A 15,596-nucleotide genomic window follows, 5' to 3' on the forward strand; every position below is an offset into this window, starting at 1 on the left:
ATTTTTCCCAGTCTCAGTTCAGGAGGACATGGAGTGGGGCAGCTATCAGCCATTGCAGCCCTCAGGTCCTAGTTTTTTCCAAATATGACCATAGTTCTCCAAACAGTCCCATTTCATGAAAAGGACCACCTAGACATTTGCCCAGAGCCTTTTCCCTCAGAGTTGCAGGTGTCTCAGCAGCCCACACTCCCTGTCTTTAAACCCACTTTGCCACCTGTTCCTTCTAAAAACAGCCCTGGCCAGACGGAGCTGGTGTTATGGCGTTATGGGGTTACGTTGCACTCCAGGGGAACAATCAAGCAATCGATAAGCTTTATTCTTTGGGAGTCTAACTGGCAGGTGCTCCCCAAAACTCACAACTGGACCTCCATTTTACCTTTAGCACCATTTTGAGAGCAGGATTGGAAATAGAAAGCCAAAAAGCCTTATGTAAGGAAGGGCTCATTAATTTAGGGAAGGGGTTGGGAACCAAAATGAATTTCCCATCCTCCAAAGTTGATCCCTTTTCCCTTCCCTGATGTGGAACTGGGAGCTCTTTGGGAGGGGGCCAGATTGAAGGGTTCATGGGCCAGTGATCCAGTAAAATCCCCTGGGCCTGTGATGGATAATGCTGTGGTAGTTTATTGGCACGGTAGTCATGCTTTCCCCAAAATGGGAACAGCACATGCCCAGAATGACACTGGGGGTGCAGATGCTACAGTTCACTTTGTGGAGGTCTTGTGTCAGGCAAGGCAAGCTGAATGAAAGCAGTTCACCTACAATTGAGAATTGTGAAAGAAGTATGTATGGCGGGCAGCACCCCAAAACCTGGCTAGCCTCGCATCTGACTGGCTGGCCTTGGCATACAATGCAGATTTTTTTCTCAGGGAAATTGGAAGCTACCTCCAATTTCAGTGTGTGATTTTTGGCTTCTAGGATGGAATTTGATCAGCAGCTGGAAGAGATGATGGAGAAGCACAAGAGCCTTTGGGAGTTCCACGTAAGGTTAAGATGAATTGAACCAAAAAGAGAAGGCCTTAATATTAGGCACTATTTAGTGAGCATTCCTAACAGCAGAAACGATATAGTTTGTATTTTCAATATCCAAAACGAGGAATCCTGCCTGTTACTTAGTCATGCAGCTCTTTTACTGATCTCAGTATTGGAACACAAGTTTTTTCTGTCCTAAAGACACACATGCTCATTATGAATTACATTGCCTTCCTATTCTCACAAAGTGAATCTCCAATAGTATTCTTACCTCAAAGGAATATTTGGAGCTGGCTTTGTTTTCGTGATTTCAGTGTACAGGCCAGGCTTCTTCTTTGATGGCCTACTTTTTTCTTGTGGGTAAAGCCCTGGGTTGGTAGCTGACTGGATGTGGGGAGAAGGGTATATTCTAGTTACAACTGTGCCTTACTCGTTTAGTGACCTAACATAAAAGTATTGGAACATAAAAGCACAAAAATGATTTTATTGAGACCAACTAATGTTTTGTCTCCCACTGTGGTATCAGCATGCTTGTCTTCTTTGACACTGATGCTGTTAGAGATATTCTATATAGCATGTCTAACTTTTTCCCTCCACATTCCTAAATTGCTGTCTGCAAAGCTTCCTAAAGTGACGTACTCCATATGTCTACCACCCACAGTTGAAGAATCATTTCCTTTTCTTTATTTTCACCGTACTTCCCTCAGTCTTAATGGATATGCTCTTATTCCGGTGTTAGGGTTTATGGTTCGTCTGCTATGTCCAAACCCTGCGGGAGTTTGGAAACTTCAATCCTATCCTCTCTCAGCCTGCGCCTTTCCAGAGCAAAGAGTCCTCTTTCAGATTTTCCTCCTAAGGAAGTTTCTACATTCCCTTAATCATCTAAAAAACATAAAATTTCAAGAAGCAGCGTGGCTTAGCGGAAAGAGCACGGGCTTGGGAGTCAGAGGTAGTGGGTTCTAATCCTGGCTCCGCCACTTGTCAGCTGTGTGACTTTGGACAAGTCACTTAACTTCTCTAGGCCTCAGTTACTTCAGCTGTAAATAATAATAATAATAATAATGGCATTTATTAAGCACTTATTATGTGCAAAGCACAGTTCTAAGCGCTGGGGAGGATACAAGGTGATCAGGTTGTCCCATGTGGGGCTCACAGTCTTAATCCCCATTTTACAGATGAGGTAACTGAGGCACAGAGAAGTTAAGTGACTTGCCCAAAGTCACACAGCTGGTAAGTGGTGGAGCTGGGATTAGAACCCATGACCTCTGACTCCCAAGCCCGTGCTCTTTCCACTAAGCCACGCTGCTTGTGAGCCCAATGTGGGACAACCTTATTACCTTGTATCTATCCCAGTGCTTAAAACCGTGCTTGGCACACAGTAAGCGCTTAATAAGTACCATAATAATAATAATGATAATTTAAAAGGGACAGGAACAAACAGAAAGGATCTTAGAGAGCTTGACAAGCTTTGAAGACCTAGGGGGTCAGAAGACATAATTTGGGGTTTTTTTTTTCATCCCTATTTAGGAACTTTCAGTTCTTGTTGGAGGCCGGGGTTGAATGAAACTGAATTCTGCCCCCAAAATTTGTAAGGGCAACTCAGAAAGTGGAGAGAAAGGAATGGAAGCTGTCAGAACACCTCAGGCTGGACTCTAAAGATCTGCAAGTGAAGATTTTAGGCCCTGTTAGTATCAAAGGGTGGCTAGTTGAATTTGATCTGAGCTTTGTGCCTTTCTCTCATTTTTCAGACTTCAGAAAGTCTGGCCAGAGAGATTAGTAACATTGAGGACAGCAAAAAACGCTTACTAAATGAAGGTAAGGTTTGGTGAAGGGGCTCTGTTGAATTTGGTGCAAACTGTAAACCGTAAAGGGTCCGTAAATCTCCTAGCCAAGAAGTCTTTTAAGAACAAGAACTCTCTGACTAGGCTAAAAGAGGGATTATCTTCTTTGGAGATGTGGGAGGTCAACAGCCACAATAGGACCCTTCAGCACATCTGATGTTCAACAAGTAGAAAGAGTGACCCAACTCAAGGAATAGGACTAGAACAGCAATGAATATTCTTTGCATAATTATTAACTCACATTGATTGATTCCCCACCTCCCTCCTGCAACCTCCAAAAAATTGTGCAGCATTATTGCATTATATCCAAGGCTCTGACACTGCCCCGAAAGGAAGAACTTTCTGAAACTGCCAGAAGGCATAAAATTTGCCTGACAAATTAGTGGAGAGCCTGCTCGGCAGTGAGGAGCTGGAACCTTATTAAAGAGAGTGCTTGTTAAATATTGCCAGGTTCTAGTTCTTTCCAGGGATTAGAAGTCCGAAGCTCTGCACAGTACTAATCGAATATATTACAATGAAATTTTAAGAGAGTACCGAAGGAACCAGGAGATCCTTAAGAAACAAAAATGTGGATATTTCCCCTTTACCCCACACCCTACTTTGTTTCTATGTACTAGAGAAAGTAGTTCAGAAGAAAATAGAAGACATTGTGAAGCAGTTGGAAACACTCTCCCAGCCCGGGGCAGCATTCAGCAGTGAAGGGCTCTTCTTAAGGAGTGACGAAGCCATGGCTGCTGTGTAAGTTGAAAGCCCAACTTAGGTCTGTACACAGGCTGTATTCTTGAGAACTTCTCTTTATAGGCACATATACGTACCTCCCAGCCCTACCTCATGAGCTCAAGAAGGAAGCTTATTGTAAAGAAGAGACAGAAAGGATAGCACTTGGCTGCAGGGTGCAGGGAGTCTAGTGCACCAGCTAAAGTGTGGCTAAGGCCTGATCCCCAGAAAACCTATCAAGGGGGTTTTCTCCCCTCTGTTGTCGAGGCCCCATTGCACGGCCCCTTCCAGATTTATAAGATACTCCTGGAAATTGGCTGTACCAATCTAATAGACCTTTACTTTTTCTGCTCCCTCTACCGTGCTCCTCCGTAGTTTGTCTTCATTCATCTCACCACTCTCTCTGCCACCACAATTCTCTTTTCCCGCATCTTCTCTCACTGACTTTTCACCTCCGCATAAAACATCTTTTCTTTCAACCAAAAGTATTTGTTGACCATCCGTATGCAGAGTACTGCATTAAGTGCTCATGGAAGGAGATATGATTCCAGAAGGGATTTAAAGATGTAAGAAGCAGTGGTCTGTGAGACCCGAGGGAGAAGGGAGTTCCAAGCAGGTGGGAAGGTGTGAACAAGTGGATATTGGTAGGAGAGACAAAAACAAAACAGGTAAACAGGCATCAGTATAAATAAATAGAATTAAAGTTATATACACATATACATAAGTGCTATGGGCTGGCAGGGGGGAGGGCAAATGGAGCGTGTTGAGGTGACGTGGAAGGGAGGGGACTGAGGAAAAGGGGGCCTTAGTTTGGGAAGGCCTCTTGGAGGAGGTGAGCCATTAGTAGGGCTTTGAAGGGGAGAAGAGTGATTGTTTGGCAGATATGAGGAGGGTGGGCATTCCCCAGAGGGAGGACATGGGCCAGGGGTTGACGGTGGGACAGGCGAGAACGAGGCTCAGTGAGAAGTTTAGCACCAGAGGAGCGGAGTGGGCGGGCTGGGTTGTGGAAGGAGAGAAGGGAAGTGAGGTAAGAAGGGGCAAGGTGATGGAGAACTTTAAAGCCAATAGTGAGCAGTTTTTGTTGGTACGGAGGTTGATAGGCAACCACTGAAGATTTTGAGGAGGGGGTGACCTGCCCAGAACGTTTCTATAGAAACGTAATCTGTGCAGCAGAGTGAAGTAAGGTCTGAAGTGGAGAGAGACAGGTGTTTGAGAAGTCAGAAAGGAGGCTGATGCAGTAATCCAGTCAGGATGGGATGAGTGATTGTACTAACGTGGTAGCGGTTTGGATGGAGAGGAAAAGGCGGATCCTAGCGATGTTGTGAAGGTGAGACCGGCAGGCTTTGGTGAAGGATTGGATATGTGGGGTGAATGAGACAGCGGGGTGAAGGATGACACCAAGGTTGTGGGCTTGTTCATTCATTTATTCAGTTGTGTTTATTGAGTCCTTACAGTGTGCAGAGCACTGTACTAAGTGCTTGGAAAGTCAACCCCATGACCTCTGACTCCAAAGCCTGGGCTCTTTCCACTGAGCCACAAGGATAAGGATAATAACAATTGTGGCATTTGTTAAAAACTTATTATGGGTCAATCATTGTATTAGTTGCTGAGGTAGATAAAAGACAGTCAGGTCAAATTCAGTCCCTGCCCTACATGGGGCTCACAGTGTAAGTAGGAAGGAGAACAGGTATTTATTTCCTTCTATTCACCATCAGATTTAACAGCCAGACAGTGCTGATGGGGAAGGAAGAGGAATAGGGGACAGTAATGGTGCTGCTTTGACCTAATGTTCATCTCTTGTGGGAGCAGTTAGTCTGTTGCCAAGACAAGTGCCCCTAAAGCAAGCAGTCCCTAGGCCACTGACATGCTTGAGAAGCAGCATGGCCTAGAGGAAAGCGCACGAGCATGGAAGTCAGTGGACTTGGGTTCTAATCCCAGCTCCACCACTTACCTGCTGTGTGACCTTGGGCAAGTCACGTAAGTTCTCTGTGCCTCAGTTTCCTCATGTATAAACCAGGGATTCAGTACTGTTTTCTCTCCTGCTTAGATCGTGAGCCCCGTGGGGGACTTGTTGGTTTTGGCTCTACCCCAGAACTCAACACAGCACTTGACTCATAGCCCTTAACAAATACCACAATTATTATGATGTGATTATTATTATCATCATCATCATTATTATCATTATTACTTTTATTATGATTGCCATACATTTAGAATAGGCTCTTGGTCTCATTCGCAAAGCTTATGGCTAGTGAACAGGGAAAGAGTCCCGTGGGGGGCTTGTTGGTTTTGGCTCTACCCCAGAACTCAACACAGCACTTGACTCATAGTCAGCCCTTAACAAATACCACAATTATTATGGTTGTGGTTATTATTATCATCATCATTATTATTACTTTTATTATGATTGCCGTACATTTAGACTAGGCTCTTGGTCTCATTCTCAAACCTTATGGCTAGTGAACAGGGAGAGAGCTCAATTAATCAGTAGCACTTATTGGACACCTACTGATGGCTAGCCATTGTACTAAGCATTTGGGAAAGTACAGTAATTCCTTCGTAGTCAATTAATCAATCATTCAGTGGTATTTATAGAACACTTACAGTGTGCAGAGCACATTTGGGAAAGTACAGCACGATGGAGTTGTTAAACATGAACCCTCCCCACAAGGAGCTTACAGGCTACGGGAGAAGGCAGACATGAAGATAAATTAAGATAGAAAAAATAGAGTAGGGAGATTTGTTGGAGAAAACCCCACGAATGAGGTGAAACCACAAATACCAGCTGTGCCCAATGATAGCTCAACTTAATTGTATTCATTGAGCTCTTACTGCATGCAGAGCGCTGTACTAAGCTCTTGGAGAGAAGCAGAGTGGCTCAATGGAAGGAGCCCGGGCTTGGGAGTCAGAGGTCATGGGTTCAAATCCCCGCTCCGCCACTTGTCAGCTGTGTGACTTTGGGCAAGTCACTTAACTTCCCTGGGCCTCAGTTCCCTCATCTGTAAAATGGGGATTAAGACTGTGAGCCCCACGTGGGACAACCTGATCACCTTGTATCCTCCCCAGTGCTTAGAGCAGTGCTTGGCACATAGTAAGCGCTTAACAAATGCCATTATCATTATTATTATTATTGGGAGAGTACAGTATAAAAGAGCTATGTATTAAAGCACTCAAAGCCCCTGGAGAAGCAGCAGGGCTGTGGCTGATCACAACGAACGAGACAGCAGCCTTGCTGCTGGAGGGGGCTAAGGGACTATTGAAGAACTGTAGCAAGACGTGCTTTGCTGCCCTTAGAGACCTTGCAATCTAATGCAGGAGGCAAACAAAAATTATCTGTAGTGAAAGAACAAGTATTAAACAGAAAGCAATACATTCACATTAGCCGAACAGTTGAATGTATATATAAATAAATGCATACTGAGTGCTGAGATGAGGATCAAGGTCTGCAAATGCCAAGGTTGGGTCTTGGTCCAATGCAGCTGAGGTCCCTTGAATTAATTGAGGAAGGTCTCCTGGAGTAGGTGGGATTTTTATGAGGCTTTGAATTTAGGGAGGGCAGTGGTCTCTCTAGTGGGTCTGGGGAAGAAGGAGATTCCAGGTTGGGGAAACAGCATGAGTTAGAGGTCAGAGGCAGGAGAGTTGAGAAGGGGAAACAGTTAGGTGGTTCATTTGGGAAGAATGAAGAGTATGCCTTGGGGAGAAGAGAGTGAAGATAGCCAGTCAGTCAATTGTATTTATTGAGCACCTACTTAAGAGAAGCAGCGTGGCTCAGTGGAAAGAGCGTGGACTTTGGTGTCAGAGGTCACGGGTTCAAATCCCGACTCCGCCACTTGTGAGCTATGTGACTTTGGGCAAGTCACTTCACTTCTCTGGGCCTCAGTTACCTCATCTGTCAAAGGGGGATTAAGACTGTGAGCTCCACGTGGGACAACCTGATCACCTTAACCTCCCCAGCGCATGGAACAGTGCTTTGCACATAGTAAGCGCTTAATAAATGCCATCATTATTATTATTACTATGTTCAGAGAACTACTAAGTGCTTGGGAGAGTACAATATAAGTGTTTTGTCACCCGTCTACATGTTTTGTTTTGTTGTCTGTCTCCCCCTTCTAGACTGTGAGCCCGTTGTCAGGTTGGGACCATCTCTAGATGTTGCCGACTTGTACTTCCCAAGCGCTTAGTACAGTGCTCTGCTGTGCTCAATAAATACGATTGAATGAAAGAATGAATATAACAATATAACAGACACGTTCCCTGCCCACAACGAGCTTATAGGCTAGCGGGGAGCTGCTGTGTAAAATGGAGAGCCTTAAAGTTAACTGTAAGGAGGCTGTGTTTAGTGTGGAGGAAGATGGGAAACCATTTGAGGTTTTTTGAGGAGTTAGAGAGATTTTGCTAAGTGATGCTGCAAGAAGGTTAACAGCCTGGAATTTCAACTGAAGTGGAAAGATGTCGGAGGCAGGAAGTCCAGCAAGAAAGGTGATGCGTAGACTAACTGGGATACAACCAGAGCTTGGACTAGGGAGGTAACTGAATGGAGAGGATGGCGTAGATCCGGGAGCTGTTCTGGAGGAAGAATCAATGAGATCATGGAGTTTTCTGAATGTGAGGCCTAATTACCTCCTGTCCCCCAGGCACCTATTTGAAGAAGAAAATGAGAAAGCAACAGAGTTTCTGGAGGCGGCCTCCCGTCACCACCTTGAGTTGCAGCAGAAATACCAGAGGTAAGTGTGGGCCAGGCCACTTTGGGGTCTAGCGATGCCTCCATTAAATATTATTAGATTACTAAGTGGAGGAGGGTGGGTTTCCCTCGCTACCACCCACATTATCACCTGTATATATGTTTGTACAGATATTTATTACTCTATTTATTTTACTTGTACATATTGACTATTCTATTTATTTTGCTAATGATGTGCATCTAGCTTTACTTCTATTTATTCTGACGACTTGACACCTGTCCACATGTTTTGTTTTGTTGTCTGTCTCCCCCTTCTAGACTGTGAGCCCATTGTTGGGTAGGGACCGTCTCTATATGTTGCCAACTTGTACTACCCAAGCGCTTAGTACAGTGCTCTGCACACAGTAAGCGCTCAATAAATACGATTGAATGAATGAATGAATGAATCAGCATTCCTGCCTCTCGCCAGCAATCACCATCTATCCTTTCCGTCAGCTTCTCAGTCTTGGGTCCATTCTTCCCAAACTTTCTGATTCCTGACTAAGGTGCTTACTCCCTGGGAATAACATCAGCTAGGGGCTCAGCATGCCACCTCAGCAGGGCTCCTAAATCCAAGGAGCCAATTTATGTACCATTTCAAAGCACCAACTGCCCATCTCAAATTAATCATTTCCTACCGACACCTTGGTTAATGTAAGAAAACGATGGATTGGCCTGATCAGTTGATTCCCATATGACTTTGGCTATTGAAGGAGATGTCAATCATTCAGTGGTATTTATTGAGCGTTTACTGTGCAGATCACCGTTCTTAGCACTTGGGAAAGTCCAATACAACAGAGTTGGTAGAGGTCTATCGTCCCTTCCCACAAGGATATTACAATTAACAGGAGGGGACAAAATAAAAAGGTTGGGTAGGGAAAATTGTGGAGCATAAGGATTTTGATGTAACCGCTGTGGGGGTGGAGTGAGTATCAAAGTACTTAGGGAGTGCACAACCCCTCGACAGTACAACTATCCCATAGATACACTTACATTTAGCGTGTATCTCTGTTGACTGCTGGGACTTGTCATGGTGGAGGTTTAGGAAATCCCGTGCTTGTTAAGCAATGCTGCAACATGGTAAGGGCTTCTGTTGTGCCCTGACCCGAAGAACTGTAAAATACTCACTGTGGAGGCAACATAGTTTGGATAGGATTTGGGTCTGGACTCTCTTTCCAGGCCTGCCAATTGACCTGACCTTAGGCAAGGCTTTGAAACTCTGTACCCCAGTTTCCCCGCTGAGTAATGGGGATAATAATGCCTCCCTCTCGCTACTTAGCGGGGATGTTGTGAGAACAAAATAATTATTATGGCATTTGCTAAGCGCTAACAAGATAAGTAATGTGAAAATGCTTTGGAAAAAAAAAGACTATACCTATTCAAGTTATTATTTTCTCTCCCCATCTTGAGCTATATTCCATGGGCCCGGCCCCATAGCGCATGACACATTCAGTGGCAGTTATTTTTGGATCGAGTTTTCAGAATACAGGCTGGCAGAAATAGAGGGAACTGGCCAAAGCCTTTCCTCTTGTGCCGAGGCATATGTTCACATGGGTTTTTCTCTTCTCTTTCGTACAGGTTGAAAACCGAACTGGAAAGTTATGGGTTTAAGTCTGGCTCAGAGTGGAACCGTGTCAGGGAGGAAACACGATCTACAACTGAAGGTACTATTCTTTAATAGTATGATCTCTCTTGGGACGGAGCTGGTAATGGATCAGAACTGACAGAGGCCAGCTGGTTAAAGATTTTGTTGTCCCAGTTGGTTTCCATAGTTCAGTCAGAATGTGTTTTCATAAGAGAAAATAATAGTTGGCGGCTGATTATCAGATCATCAAAAATCCCTCAATCTTGATGCTGGGAAGGGGAGCCCGGGATAGATCTGTTCTCCATTAGGTTCAGTAAGCTTGTTTCTGTCCTTCATTTTCCTTTTCATTTCCTTTTCATTTTCATTTTCATTGTCCTTTTAGACTGTGAGCCCACTGTTGGGTAGGGACTGTCTCTATATGTTGCCAATTTGTACTTCCCAAGTGCTTAGTACAGTGCTCTGCACATAGTAAGCGCTCAATAAATATGATTGATTGATTGATTTTCCTAGGTCATCCCCTTCCTGTTGAAGACAGGAGATTACCCTCCATACCCCCATATCTTCTTCTTTGGAGAGATTCCCTGCTAGTGGTGGTGTCCACTGCTGCCAGCAGAGGACTATGATTACACGAATTTAGAACTGTGGTTCTTAAATTGCGCTCAGTGGATCAGAACCATGGTTGTTGAATTCAGCCCTCAGGCTGGTTCATTTTCAGCTAATGACTGCTTATATCCACCCTAAACTAAACTAAACCCCTCACCTAAAGCAGCGATTGAGGCAGCAATCTCAGTTACTGTGAGACTGAAAGCATCAGAGTGAGGAACAGGAAGGCTAAGAAAAGCAGGTGGACGGAGTGGAGAGGAGGGAATGAGGAGGGTGGAAGAGAAAGGGGCAATAATTGTGGTATTTAAGTGCTTACTACGTGCCATGCACTGTACTAGGCTTAGAGTTAGATAGAAGTTTATCAGGGTGGACACAGTCCCTGTCCCACGTGGGGCTCACTGTCTCAATCCCCATTTTACAGATGAGGTAACTGAGGCACAGAGAACTGAAGTGACTTGTCCAAGGTCACACATCAGGCTAGTGGCAGAACCGGGATTGGAACCCATGACCATTTGACTCTCAGGTCCGGGCTGTACCCACTACGTCATGCTGCTTCTCTACAAGCAGGGTACAAGGGTACAAAGTAGTATAAGTGATCTCAGGCCAAAAATGTTGGAAGCATTTCATCAGTGCCCCTGCCTGGGAGCAGAGCAAGACTCACTTTGGAGCAGAATTCTGCACCTAGTATGCCTTAACCATATCACTCTAATAGTAGTAGTAATAATAAGCTTTTTCTAGCATTAGTGTCAATTATATTGCCTTTTGGGCATCTGGCAAGTCACCAGTAAGCTCAAAGATGTCCCTCACCACCAGGCAATCACAGACCTCATCTGTAGGCACCTGGAATGAGGGACAGAAATCAGGGTCAGAGAGCTGGGCACCTTCAACTCCGTACTCGGTGCTACTGGCTATGAACAGACAACAGGAGATGGCTGTGGGGACCGAGTTTACTTTCAACACCGACTCAGATTTGAAGTGGAAGGGCGTTCTGGGCAAGGATAACAAGTGTGAGCAAGATGTCAGTAGCGGGAAAGAATAAGGCACAGTGAGTAGGTTAGTGTGAGAAATGAATGCGAGCTGGAGTGTAGTGGGAGAAGAGAGCGTAAGGGCAGGTGTGAAAATGCTGATTGAGTGTTCATTATTGTAATAATATCCTCAGTGTCATTTAGAACCAGGAAGAAACCTGATTGTGATCTGAAGGGTTGCAGTCTGCTAACTGCGCCAGACTGCAATTCTCCCCACCTTCCAAGTCTTATTAAGCTCACCTCTATCTATTCTATTTATTTTATTTTGTTAGTATGTTTGGTTTTGTTCTCTGTCTCCCGCTTTTAGACTGTGAGCCCACTGTTGGGTAGGGACTGTCTCTATATGTTGCCAATTTGTACTTCCCAAGCGCTTAGTACAGTGCTCTGCACATAGTAAGCGCTCAATAAATACGATTGATGATGATGATGATGAAGAGGCCTTCCCTGATTAAGCTGTCTTTTCCCTGGCTTCCTCTCCCTTCTGTGTCATCTACGCAGTTGGATCTGTGATTTGGGGGCATTTGATGTTCACCCCACCCTCACCCCACAGCACTCAATCAATCAAGCAATCAATCGTATTTATTGAGCGTTTACTGTGTGCAGAGCACTGTACTAAGCGATTGGGAAGTACAAGTTCGTGTGTATGGGAAGCAGCGTGGCTCAGTGGAAAGAGCACAGACTTGGGAGTCAGAGGACATGGGTTCTAATCCTGGCTCCGCCACTTGTCTGCTGTGTGATCTTGGGCAAGCCACTTAACTTCTCTGTGCCTCAGTTCCCTCATCTGTAAAATGGGGATGAAGACTGTGAGCCCCACGTGGGACAACCTAATTACCTTGTATCTAACCCAGCGCTTAGAACAGTACTCGGCATATAGTAAGCCCTTAGAAATACCATTATTATTAGAGAAGCAGCTATTTTAAGAGATCAATCAATCAATCAATTGTATTTATTGAGCGCTTACTGTGTGCAGAGCACTGTACTAAGCGCTTGGGAAGTACAAGTTCGTGTGTATGGGAAGCAGCGTGGCTCAGTGGAAAGAGCGTGGACTTGGGAGTCAGAGGTCATGGGTTTGAATCCCGGCTCAGCCACTTGTCAGCTGTGTGACCTTGGGCAAGCCACTTCTCTGTGCCTCAGTTCCCTCATCTGTAAAATGGGGATGAAGACTGTGAGCCCCACGTGGGACAACCTGATTACCTTGTATCCCCCCCAGCGCTTAGAACAGTGCTTCTCACATAGTAAGCACTTAGTAAATACCATCATTATTATTATTACCTATAAATTATGTATTATAAATTATTCATATTACTGGCCATCTCCCTCTTTGGACTGTAAGCTTGTTATTTGTAGGAAGTATGTCTACCAACTCTGTTATATTGTACTCTCCCAAGAGCTCAGTACAGTGCTCTGCACATAGTAAGTGCTCAAAAAATACCATTGATGATGATGGTTGATGATGATAACTAGTCATTGAAGCCAAATGGAAATGATGACTACCTTAAGGACAGGCTCGAGGTTTATTGCTCTAATTTGACTTGGTAGAACGGAAACTCAAAATTCCCAAGCTTTCTTTGTCTCTTCCTCTCTTTTTTGCCTTTGGAGTTAATCCTATCCGAAAAAATGGCTTCTGGGAGTGTAGTAGTCTCCAAGGTCTAGAACGAGACAAGACCCAAGGGCCAGATAGTAAGTTCCCCAAAGTTTTCCTTTGAGTGTTACTGTGCCTCAGTCTCTCCTATATGACCCTCCAGCCAAGAGGGAACTAGTTCTTTCTGTTCTCCAGGTGCCGGAAGAGGAGGAGAATGAAGAGTTATCCTTCCTGGAAATGGCTTCATAGAGTCCAGAATTGTGGAATCAGAGAAATGGATTGAAGGGCCTGGAAAGGGTGTTTCGGTTAGTCAAAAGAACTGCTGCTAGAATCTAAACTAAGAGGCTGGCATTGTTACAGTTTTTAGATCAATAAAGAAACATTTATTCTGTGCCCGTGGAACTAAGCGTGTGTCTGTACAGCCGTGGGGCAGCTGGGATTTTGTCCACCACTGTTACGCTGGTTTCCCAAACAGCAGTTGTAAGATTTCATTTGCCCATATTCATTCATTCATTCAATCAATCGTATTTATTCAGCGCTTACTGTGTGCACAGTATGGTTGTACATATTGTACATATTATGGTTGTACATATTTATTACTCTATTTATTTATTTTACTTGTACATTTCTATCCTACTTATTTTATTTTGTTGGTATGTTTGGTTCTGTTCTCTGTCTCCCCCTTTTAGACTGTGAGCCCACTGTTGGGTAGGGACTGTCTCTATGTGATGCCAATTTGTACTTCCCAAGCGTTTAGTACAGTGCTCTGCACATAGTAAGCGCTCAATAAATACGATTGATTGATTGATTGATTGCACAGCACTGTACTAAGCGCTTGGGAAGTACAAGTCGGGCTTGGGAAGCCCCGAGTTACAGAATCAATCAATGAATCAATCGTATTGATTGAGCGCTTACTGTGTGCAGAGCACTGTACTAAGCGCTTGGGAAGTACAAATTGGCAACATATGGAGTCCCTACCCAACAGCGGGCTCACAGTCTAGAAGGGGGGAGACAGAGAACAAAACCAAACATATTAACAAAATAAAATAAATAGAATAGATATGTACAAGTAAAATAGAGTAATAAATATGTACAAACATATATACAGGTGCTGTGGGGACGGGAAGGAGGTAAGACGGGGGGAATGGAGAGGGGGACGAGGGCCTCCTGGAGGAGGTGAGCTCTCAGTAGGGCCTTGACTTAGTAGATTTATGTTGCCGACAGCGCTTAGTACAGTGCTCTGCACACAGTCGGTGCTCAACAAATAGGATGGAATGGCTGAATGAATTGGGCCCATCCCGTTTCAGTTGGAAAACCGGAGCTTCGTGTGCTTGAAGCAACTACGGCTTCTCTATTGAGTCCCTACCCAACAGTGGGCTCACAGTCTAGAAGGGGGGAGACAAGAGAACAAAACAAAACATATTAACAAAATAAAATAAATAGAATAGATGTGTACAAGTAAAATAAGTAGAGTAATAAATATGTACAAACACATATACACATATACAGGTGTATATATATATATATATGTATATACATATATATGCATATACACATATATACAGGTGTATACACATGCATACGCATATACACATATATGCATGCACACATATATACATATATGTATATATGTGTAAGCATATATGTATATGTGTATGCACACATGTATATATACACACATATGTATATATACATATGCATATGCATATACATATGTATATATGTTTGTACATATTTATATGCATGCATACATATATGCATGTGTGTATATGTGTGTGTATATATACATATACACATGTATATATGTTTGTGCATATTTATTACTCTATTTTACTTGTACATATCTATTCTATTAATTTTATTTTGTTAATATGTTAATATACATATACATACAGGTATATATGTATATACATATATATATCTGTATGTATATACATATATACAGACTCAATAGACTCAATAGAGAAGACTCAGACTCAGTAGAGAAGCAGCATGGCTCAGTGGAAAGAGCCCGGGCTTTAGAGCCAGAAGTCATGGGTTCAAATCCCGGCTCTGCCACTTGTCAGCCGGGTGACTTTGGGCAAGTCACTTCACTTCTGTGGGCCTCAGTAACCTCATCCGTAAAATGGAGACCACCCGATCCCCTTGTCAACTCCCCAGCACTTAGAACAGCGCTTTGCGCGAGCCTCAGTTCCCTCATCTGTAAAGTGGGGATTAAGGCTGTGGGCCCCATGTGGGACAACTTGATCACCCTGTGTTTCCCCCCCAGAGCTTAGAACAGCGCTCTGCACATAGTAAGCGCTTAACAAATGCCATCATTATTATTATTATTATAGTAAGCCCTTAATAAATGCAATTAGGCCATGCGTGGCTCAGTGGAAAGAGTGCGGGCTTGGGAGTCACAGGTCATGGGTTCGAATCCCACCTCCCCCACGTCTGCTATGTGACCTTGGGCAAGTCACTTCACTTCTCTGGGCCTCAGTTCCCTCATCTGTAAAATGGGGGTTAAGACTGGGAGCCCCACATGGGACAACCTTATCTCCTTGTATTCCCC

The 15,596-nt window shown here is 44.1% G+C and overlaps 1 protein-coding gene across 1 annotated transcript in view; it reads left to right on the forward strand.

Moving 5' to 3' along the window:
* LOC119929977 (synaptonemal complex central element protein 1-like) overlaps window positions 1–13,436 on the forward strand; it is a 32,366-nt gene extending 18,930 nt beyond the window's left edge. The window contains exons 8-13 of the mRNA XM_038748374.1: window positions 916–979; window positions 2,718–2,784; window positions 3,428–3,548; window positions 8,162–8,251; window positions 9,826–9,911; window positions 13,238–13,436. Of these exons, the coding sequence (XP_038604302.1) occupies window positions 916–979; window positions 2,718–2,784; window positions 3,428–3,548; window positions 8,162–8,251; window positions 9,826–9,911; window positions 13,238–13,260 (451 nt within the window). The 3' untranslated portion in view covers window positions 13,261–13,436. The remainder of the gene's footprint in view (window positions 1–915; window positions 980–2,717; window positions 2,785–3,427; window positions 3,549–8,161; window positions 8,252–9,825; window positions 9,912–13,237) is intronic.
* Window positions 13,437–15,596: the final 2,160 nt, after the last annotated feature.

Source organism: Tachyglossus aculeatus, chromosome 6 (assembly GCF_015852505.1).
Source record: "Tachyglossus aculeatus isolate mTacAcu1 chromosome 6, mTacAcu1.pri, whole genome shotgun sequence".
NCBI lineage: Eukaryota > Metazoa > Chordata > Mammalia > Monotremata > Tachyglossidae > Tachyglossus > Tachyglossus aculeatus.